The sequence below is a fragment of the Oncorhynchus clarkii genome, chromosome 10 (assembly GCF_045791955.1).
Source record: "Oncorhynchus clarkii lewisi isolate Uvic-CL-2024 chromosome 10, UVic_Ocla_1.0, whole genome shotgun sequence".
In the NCBI taxonomy this organism is placed as follows: Eukaryota; Metazoa; Chordata; class Actinopteri; order Salmoniformes; family Salmonidae; genus Oncorhynchus; species Oncorhynchus clarkii.
Genome location: NC_092156.1, coordinates 70,767,430 through 70,777,881, shown reverse-complemented (window position 1 = coordinate 70,777,881; position 10,452 = coordinate 70,767,430). Strand labels below are relative to the sequence as shown.

Below are 10,452 nucleotides of genomic sequence, written 5' to 3'. Positions count from 1 at the left end.
CCCTCCTCCTTCTACCAGTGTGACAAACCACATGGGATTTCACTAGTTCTTTAAAGCCTGCTGCCTCTGGGAATGACTCTCTTCCACCATGCGACATTTTAGTATTCCGGGGGAGACGTGACTAGGGATGCAACCAATGCCGTTTATATATCCTCTCCTCGTTGTTGTTTGAGTGATGCTTCGCAGCAGCAGCAAATGAGAGAGGAAAAACATTGCAGGTGAATCATAATCCAATATTTAATTGTACAATGTGAGGATAAAAATGTTGCGTTATTCGTTGACATTCAAAATATTTGTTTTTAGTCCTTTTTTTTTATTTTAACACATAAAAGCATCACAACAACAATATACAAATTCTTGTTCATCTTTAAAACCAAAACACATTTACACATGCAACAATAGGGTTTTGAAGACGATGAGTCATTTATTGAATAATTTGTTGTCGTTTTTGGAATGTGTTCACTTCTGGCTTCAGCTCAACAGACATTTGTTGTTATTGTGGTCTCTGCAGGAGAAAGGTATGGAAAGTCCCGTACTTCCAGAATAACTGTAGTCAGACAGATACTCACAGTGAACAATGTATATAACTGTTGTCAGATATGTAAACTGTACTGTTGACTTAATATCCCATTTGAATAATGTTAATTTAACCTCAGAATTCCTTTACTAGTATTATTAATAAGTCCCTTTTAGACAGCGTGGGGGTAATAACCAGTAACACTTTACTTAGTCTGCAAGTCTATATCATAAACCTCATAAGACATTCTAACGGACATTACATGCTTATAACAAGTAATGAAGCATTATACCTGCCAATAACAAGTAATGAAGCATTATACCTGCTTATAAACAAGTAATGAAGCATTATACCTGCTTATAAACAAGTAATGAAGCATTATACCTGCTTATAAACAAGCAATAAAGCATTATACCTGCTTATAAACAAGCAATAAAGCATTATACCTGCTTATAAACAAGTAATGAAGCATTATACCTGCTTATAAACAAGCAATAAAGCATTATACCTGCTTATAAACAAGTAATGAAGCATTATACCTGCTTATAAACAAGCAATAAAGCATTATACCTGCTTATAAACAAGCAATAAAGCATTATACCTGCTTATAAACAAGTAATGAAGCATTATACCTGCTTATAAACAAGCAATTAAGCATTATACCTGCTAATAACAAGTAATGAAGCATTATACCTGCTTATAAACAAGTAATGAAGCATTATACCTGCTTATAAACAAGCAATTAAACATACCTGCTTATAAACAAGTAATGAAGCATTATGCCTGCAGGATATAAGTAATGAGGCATTATACCTGCAGGATATAAGTAATGAGGCATTATACCTGCAGGATTTAAGTATAGTGTTACCTATAAGATGACCTTTGTATTTCAAACAAAAACCAGAAGATGTTCAGGAGGTGGCAAGACAGTTACATGAAATAGCCAATCATAACACCATCTTTGAAGCGTATCAAAACCGAAGAGAAACAGTCTGGCTCGTAACCACCCCTTTGTGCAGTAACTAACACAACGATGCTCCTTTTTGTTTTCCAATAAAGTACAACTCGCTACACAAGACAATGTGCCCTGTTTCGGTAACGTGCTGGACAAAAACTGAAAGAAACCCCAAATGAAAGCATCTAAATAATAATGCCGTTCTCTCTGGCATGGTGCGTCACTTATATGATACATGACATTTACCAAGGAGGACCTTGTAGTTTCCCTCAGTCAGAGGCACGCACACACAAACAGGGAATGCAAGCATTAAACAAAAATGACACATTTTATAAAAAATAATTCAGCTTCGATATAATCATTTGAAAATGGAAATAAAGGGAAAACACAAGCAGAATAATCAACTTTAAAGATTATTGCTCCACGGTTGTGTGTGACGATCACATGATCAATCCCAGCAGCGGCCATCTTTGTTGTTGACGTATCGGTGATGATTGTCCATTGAGTCCTTTACATAAGATTGACTGTAAACTTTACAGCCAAACAACACTGAAACACATTCATATACACCGAAAATAGACATTATGATACTGTCAAAAGGTACAATAATTACACAGGAAAGGAAATTACAGAGTTAAACCAACACCATAATGTTTATTGTTTCATCTTTTTAGAGTTTCTGCCTCCTGGTTTAAAAACTGGGAGGTTGTTTGGGTTCTCTGAACCCCCAGTGCTTCCTGCAGTGATGTCATCAGAGTTCTAACTGGACCTCTGACCGCGTGTTGATGTCACTAAGGTCGGGCGCTCTAAAAGAACCACCGGAATGCCTCGCCATTGTTGACTGGTGTCCTCTGTAGGAGAAACGAAAAGAGCAAAGGCAAACGGTTAGCAACAGTTACCAAGGCGAAAGGAAAAGTGTATCTTTCTTCTTTTGAGCATTTTAAAACCAAGGGGAAAAAATGTGAGTACAGTATACAAGGCCACTGGGACACCAGGAGGCCTACTGTATGTTGTCTGAGGTGGCCCGGATTTCACCTTAGAATCTTTATTTTCTCTCACAAAGAATACTTTGTTTGTAGAAAGACCACAACAGCTGAGCAGTCAAACCACTCACTTCTTCAACCCAGACATACCTTAGTTATCCCCACGTCTAATTTCCTCTAAGAGCGTCCCAAGGTTAAAGACACCTCCAGTACCTACCACCCACCTCCCTAAAAAACACCCACACCCAAATAATCACTACACCATGATGAAATATTCACCACAAAATTCCCATGATGCAACAATGAGGCGTTTAATTACGGGAAGCTCCAGCCGCAGTGAGGGGGAACCAGCGCGTCATTTCAATTTGGGGCCGCGCCAGCCCCACTACACTGGAGTGACAGCCACTTCCTTTTTGGAAACCAACTACCATTTTTAATTCACAACATAAAAAAAGAGTCCCCGGAAATCCCCATAACCAATTAGCTGTTTTTTGTGTGTTTTTTCCCCTCCAGCTCGATGGAAATGGTGGTGTCTGATTGAAACAAAAAATCACTTTACTCTGAGCAGAGAGGAGTGGAAGAGAGAGGAGGGGAAATGTGATATTTCAATATGAGTATAATCACTGACTCTTCACAGAGGAGGTGGATGAGTGTCTTAGGGCTAGGTACTCTGATATAACCAAGATGTGGGCTGCATTAACAACAAGTAGCTAGCCAATTCTGGTGCTATGATACAGTATGTCATATAATCCTACGTGGGATGAGCTTAAATATTGGTACGCAAATTATGTATTCATTCAATCACCCGTTGGTGCATATAACAAAAGATCCAGCAACATACAATTTATTCAACTTTCCTTCTGTATTTTGTCAACAAAACTGCCATGTGAGATATACCAGGTACACAACTTTATATTGCAACAATGCAACATTATATTGAAACATTATGTTGAAACAATACAACATATTGCAACAATAAACAAGGATGCAAATGCACATTTTCCCACCACAAAACAGGTGTTTCACTAGAAAGTCACACAGATCGGACCTCAAGAGGGAACATGGGTAGAGATCCAGCACTGTGTTAGTGAACCAGGTGATGGGTTAGCGGCCAAGCATACTGCTAAGCACTTGTGTAACAACAACCAACTAATTGATGTACCAGCGAGTCAGTCAGTGAACCAGTGACGCAGAGGGAGGGAGGCTACAATTCTATCAATACGGCCAAACACTAACATCACTGAATACAGGCCTACTCATCCAAATATGGAATTACAACACCCCCCCCCCCCCCCCCCCCCCCCCCGGATCGCCTACATCGTAGAACAGCTTCTAATATATTCTGAGAGAAGCTCACTAATACAGTACGTTAGGCCACAGCAACAGAAGGGTTGACGTCGTGTAAACACTAATACTAGAGCAACCGAGGCAATCAGAATGGGTTACGACGCACAATGGCTTCATCATAACCTCTCTGGTCCGTTATGTCACCTGCCCCTTTCCACTTCACAAAACCCACACAAGCACAGTAATGTCTCAACTAATTAGACGGGAAGCATTCATACATTAAATCGCGAGACACCACTTTCCTACAGTATGAATTCCTACAGTATACAGAGAAAGTAAGCAGTTGTACAATTAGAAAAGACATGTTTCATTCCTACAAATTCCTACAGTATTTAGCTGGCTAATTGAAAAAATGCCACTTTACCACTTTAGTAATGTAGGTTAATTTACAGGCCCAGTTAATGGAGTTTACAGACTACCTCCCCCTCAGTGTAACCGTCAGCCAACCAGGAAAGCATTTAAAGTACATCTTATGGCAACATTATTCAATTAGTAAGGTTCAACACAACCATGGATTCATTTATTCAATTAACACACTTTTTTTAGATGTTTTTTCCTCTGCTCTTTGGTTGAGTGCTCTGTTTACCATTATTTCAAGTGGGCTAAAACGCAGGATAACCCCACACTTACAGGAACCTATTCCCCCACATCTACTTCCCACCTGTACTGGCAGGCTAACGCTACTGTCGCCTGTTGGCGATACAAAAAGGCGAAATGAAATACTGGAGATCACAACATGGAAATGACTGAATGTCCTCAAAGCTTCTCCTCTGGTTGGAATAGAGGTGGGAATGAAAGATGGGACACAGCAGAATCCAGGAGAATGGAACCCGGTCCAGACGCAGGTAACAGAGAGTTAGCCAACATCATAACGTGTCATGCCTTAACAAATACTGAAGTAACATACTGAAAGAGAATATAGCAAGGCTGTGAAGGTTCCGAACACATGGTTCCCACAAACGTCTCAAACTATCTATGAATGAAGGCGAGTGTCAGAATTATGTCGGCTAATACAAACTGAAAGAGTGAAAATGTGTGTGAAATTTGGAGTGAAACGTGGAGAAAGGGAGACAGAGATTCTTGGCAACAGAGAGAGCTACAGAGCTGAAGCAGACTGCTAGCGTGTGAGCGAGAGAGAGAGAGAGAGAGAGGAAGAGAGAGAGAGAGAGAGAGAGCTACAGAGCTGAAGCAGACAGCTAGCGTGTGAGTGAGAGAGAGAGAGAGAGAGAGAGAGAGAAAGAGAGAGAGAGAGGAGTGGGAGAGGAGCCTAAAAGTAATCCGCAGTACGAGACGCATTTCCATGTTCACACGTAATTAAGAAGCGGCCCAGCCATGGGAAAGAACCTCCACCAGGAGCAGATCCTTGAAATTAAACCCCAAAATAAGAATGTGAAAGAAATAGATGGGAGTGCCGCAATGTGTTAGTCCAATAACCAGGATCTACATTCTAAGAGCAAGAAAAAACAATAAGCAACATGGAACCCTGTGCTGAAGCTCACTCCACCACCACACTCCTAAAACATGATACTTTACCAGAGGGCATTTGACATGACAGAGCCATGCCAAACCATGCTGTACTGAGCTAGCCGGGTTACACATCCACCAAAGTCGCTTGAACCATGCTACATTTTTTTTTTTTAAAGGACACTGCTAAAATAAATAATGGAGCCGACACAGTTTGCTTTGAGTGTGCAAAAAGGTATAAGCTTCGCTAGTCCAGAAACATGACAGTTTGTTAGGTAGAAGACTGAGGCAGTGAGAGAAAGGAGGGTAAGGGGATGATGTTTATGTTGATCCATACATTCGGTCATTGATCAGTCCCTGGATGGAAGTGAGATGCTCCACTCTCCACAATAATGACCCTGATGTGGGCGCTCGCCATGTCTCCGTTTTGTTAAGTCCTGCGCTATCGATCTATTTGGCGGTGGGGACTCTTGAGTGCTGCTTGCATTGTGTGTCTGAGACAGAGTATGTGTGTGTGTTCTCAGATTCCCTCGTTCTCCCAGGTCCCTTGCCTTGGCTCACTGCAGTGACCAGGCACAAAGGCAGCTCAATTAGCACAGCTCCACGTCTCCTCGCTCCCCTGCCTGCCTCCGCAGCATCCCATCGAAATCACTCCATCAACCCACCGCCAGAGAGAAAGGAGGCAGAGAGAGAGGGGGGGGGGGGGGAGTAGATAAATGGAGAAGAAAAATAAGATGAGGGAGGGAGAGAAAGAGATGGAGAAACAAAACAGAATGACACAGCGTGTGAGAGCAGAGAGAGAGCAGAGTAGAGAGAAAGGGAAAAGGAGGGTGAGGAGGGCTGATAGTGTTGCTCCCCTGTCCCCGGCGTAACACTGAGGTTTCACCTCATATCAAGCCAGGGTAACGCAGCGGCTCAGCCTCACGTCAACACCACTGGAACTCTGAGGCCGCCAGAGGAGCATAACTACCCAGCTACAATAACACACAGGTAAGGAACACAACGTGAGCCACTACTGGGTTGGACTTTAACCGAGTGAAGAGATTCACAACTCCCCTGAAAAATACAAATGACTCCAAACCCCCAAACTGGAAAGGCCCTGACATTTAAAGCAGAGCCACAGAGTTCAGGTAAATATCTTTAAAAAGGGACATGAGGGAGACAGGAAGTCAGAGTTCACACGGACTGGGATGTGTTCCGGGTTGCCCCAGAATAACATTGAGTTCACAAGGAAGTGTCTAGGGGATGTTGTTCCCATTGTGACTATTAAAACCTACCCTAACCAGAAACCGTGGACAGATTCGTGCAAAGCTGAAAGCGTGAACCACCACATTTAACCACGTCAAGGTGACTGGGACGATGGCCAAGTACAAACAGTCCAGTTATGCCCTCCATAAGGCAAATCAGACAAGCAAAACGACAGGAAAAGTGAAGTCGAAGTGAGACAAAGAGACAAAGTGAAGTCGCAATTCAACGGCACAGACACAAGACGTATGTGGCAGGGACTCCAGACAATCACGGATTAGAAAGGGAAAACCAGCCACGTCGCAGACACCGACGTCTTGCTCCCAGACAAGCTAAACACCTTCACCCGCTTCAAGGAAAACAGTGCCACCGATGTCTTGCTCCCAGACAGACTAAACACCTTCACCCGCTTCAAGGAAAACAGTGCCACCGACGTCTTGCTCCCAGACAAGCTAAACACCTTCACCCGCTTCAAGGAAAACAGTGCCACCGATGTCTTGCTCCCAGACAGACTAAACACCTTCACCCGCTTCAAGGAAAACAGTGCCACCGACGTCTTGCTCCCAGACAAGCTAAACACCTTCACCCGCTTCAAGGAAAACAGTGCCACCGACGCGGGTCACGGCCACTCCTGAGGATTGTGAGCTCTCCATCTCAATGGCTGATGTGAGTAAGACGTGTAAGCGTGTTAACCCTCGCAAGGCTGCCGTCCCAAACGGCATCCCTAGCCGCGTCCTCAGAGCATGCGCAGACCAGCTGGCTGGAGTGTTCACGAACATATTCAATATCTCCCTATCCCAGTCGGTTGTTCCCACTTGCTTCAAGGATGTCCACCATTGTTCCTGTACCCAGGAAAGCAAAGGTAACTGAACTAAATGACTATTGCCCCGTAGCACTCACTTCTGTCATCCTGAAGTGCTTTGAGAGACTAGTTAAGGATCATATCACCTCGACCTTACCTGACACCCTAGACCCACTGCAATTTGCATACCGCACCAATAGATCCATGGATGACGCAATCACCACCGCACTGCACACTGCCCTATCCCATCTGGACAAGAGGAATACCTATGGAAGAATGCTGTTCATTGACTACAGCTCAACCTTCAACACCATAGTACCATCCAAGCTCATCATTGCATTTTGGGCCCTGGGTCTGAACCCCGCCCTCTGCAACTGGGTCCTGGACTTCCTGACAGGCCGTCCCCAGGTGGTGAAGGTAAACAACAACTCCACTGATCCTCAACACAGGGGACCCCCAGGGTGCGTGCTCAGCCCCCTCCTGTACTCCTGGTTTACACATGACTGCGTGGCCATGCATGTCTCCAACTCAATCATCAAGTTTGCAGAGGATACAACAGTGGTAGGCCTGACTACTAACAACAACAAAGAGACAGCCTACAGGGAGGAGGTGAGGGCCTCCCCCTCAACAAAGCGAAGGAGCTGATCATGGACTTCACGAGGCTAAAGAAATTTGGCTTGGCACCTAAGACCCTCAAACTTTTACAGATGCACCACTGAGAGCACTCTGTCGGGCTGTATCACCACGTGGTAGAGCAACTGCACCGTCCGCAACCACAGGGCTCTACAGAGAGCGGCGTTGTCAGCCCAACGCATCACCGGGGGCACACTGCCTGCCCTCCAGGACATCTACAGCACTCGGTGTGTCACAGGAAGGCCAAGATGATCATCAAGGAACTCCGCCACCCGAGTCACGGCCTGTTTACCCCGCTACCATCCAGAAGGCAAGGTCAATACAGGTTCATTAAAGCTGGGACAAAGAGACTGGAAAAAACAGCTTTCATCTCAAGGCCATCAGACTGTTAAATTGTCAACACTAGCCGGCCTCTGCCCAGTACATTACCCTGTACAATACCCTGTACAATACCCGCGACCAAGTCGTTCTTTCTTTGTTCCGCTGCCATGCTCCGTGGCAACGTTCTTATCTCCTGCTTGCTGCTAACCAGCTACACAGTCACGACATCTGCAGCCAGAATAACAGCAAAGTAGCTGTTTTCTATTGACATTCATTTGGATACATCCATAACAATAAGCTGATAATGCCTGATTTTGCCTGGTAGAGCTAGAAAAGCTTGCCTTCTCGTCAGAACACTCGTCAACTCTGTTAATTACGAGGAGACCGTATTGGATATCAAAGACTACGGTAAAAGCTAGCTAAATATTTGTTGGTAGCAAACTTGCCAATATGACAATCAAATTCAAAAAGATCAGTTGCTGAAAACAGCTGGTGAAAATAGAAACATGTGGGAGGATTTGACAGTTTTAGTGGCGGAGAGGACCGGACAAGTGAATTAATGTTCATCACTCACCACGTTAGGACATCAGATGCTCCAAAAAAATGTGTCTCTAAAAACAAATCAATACTAGCTAACTTTTTTCCTCGTTGGACCTGCGTTTACAATGTGGTTTTGTGTAGTTGTTGGTTTAGCTTTCTGTGACTTTGTAGCGAGTATGGTCTGAATGTGTAAGCGCATATTGCATCTTGATTTCAAGGTGTCCTGTTATCTGGTTTTAATGTCCATACTAGAATACCCTTCTAGACAATCAGAAACAAGTATTCAGCAATGCTGTGGTATAAATATATGTATACTCCGGACTCTTCCTAATATTTATTTATTTCTAAATTCCATTATTTTACTTTTTAATATGTGTATTGTTAGATATTATTGCACTGTTGGAGCTAGGAACACAAGCATTTCACTAAACCTGCAATAAAATTAGCTAAATATATGTATGTGACCAAAAAAAATAGATGTGCACTAGTCTGGCCTCCTCTCCTAGAAGGATACAGTGAGGTCCTGACGACAGCTGATGCTGATTGACCATGGCAGTGTAGTTAATGGTGGGAGTCTGGCGTGTCCTGATGGAGGAGGAGGGGAGGAGGGGTGAGAGGAGGAGGGTTGAAAAAGGGATGAGAGTTGAAAAGGGGAGGAGGGGGGTGAGAGGTAGAGGGGGGGGGGGGTGAGAGGTAGAGGGGGAGGAGAAAGGTGGGATGAGGAGGAGAGGGCTGCTGACTCATAATCAACCCCCCTGATCTGATAGTCTGTCAGGGCTGTTGTGATAACACACACCAGATAGCACCCAAACACATCCCTCCTCCCTTTCTCTTTCTCACATTCACAGTCTAATGCGCACACACACACACACACACACACACACACACCCCCGGCAGGCAGGCGTCACACAGAGCAGAGTGTAGCATTGGTAGGGTCCAGAGATAAACCACTCAAGACGATGAGGACGATAATGGGCCACGCCGCAGCACCTCAAATTCAATCAACGCCCGCACGTCAATGTGAATGAGCGTAAAAGTGAAATATGCTCGCCGGCGTGGGCTAAAAGACGCCACCCAGGGCCGGGCTTGAAACAACAACATCTAGGAGAGACGAACAGAGGGGGAAAAAAGGAGAGAGAAAATGAAAATACTGTCTCTTCCGTCTCTCCCGCCCTCCCGCTCTCTCTACACGGCTCAGCAGCGACGGCTGCTTCCAGGAGGAAGAGTCCCACTGGCATTCAGAGCAGCCCTACTTTAACCACAGACTGTGAATAAATTACCCTTTTGAACTTGGGGTGATTGCAAATGTGCCCTGGTTCCCTTGAGACATGTCTGGCACTAACCTTCTCTTACAATCTCCCCTTCCCTTCCCCAAACACACACACACACACACACACTCTTCCCCACCGCTACGGTCATGAAACTTAATTCAGCCGTAATTACGCCAGACCATTTCTGAGCAGTACTAACTCCCTGCTCGGCCACACACTCTCTCTTTATGCTTCTGACTGAACAGAATATTCAAGGAACTTTACTACTTTCTCTCCCTCCCTCTCGCTCAAAGAAAAAGAAACTGCGCTAGGGATGAAAAAAAAGAGTCTGGGAAAAATGTGTGAAGCGTCTGAAAAATCAGAGCAGAGGGAGA

General features: G+C 44.4%; 1 protein-coding gene across 2 annotated transcripts in view; it reads right to left on the bottom strand.

Moving 5' to 3' along the window:
* Window positions 1-212: 212 nt before the first annotated feature.
* The window catches only part of LOC139419724 (CXXC finger 4), a 32,486-nt gene continuing 22,246 nt past the window's right edge, over window positions 213-10,452 (bottom strand). For both annotated transcript variants that reach the window (XM_071169712.1, XM_071169713.1), the window contains one exon: window positions 213-2,323. In XM_071169712.1, the coding sequence (XP_071025813.1) occupies window positions 2,279-2,323 (45 nt within the window). In that variant the 3' untranslated portion in view covers window positions 213-2,278. The remainder of the gene's footprint in view (window positions 2,324-10,452) is intronic.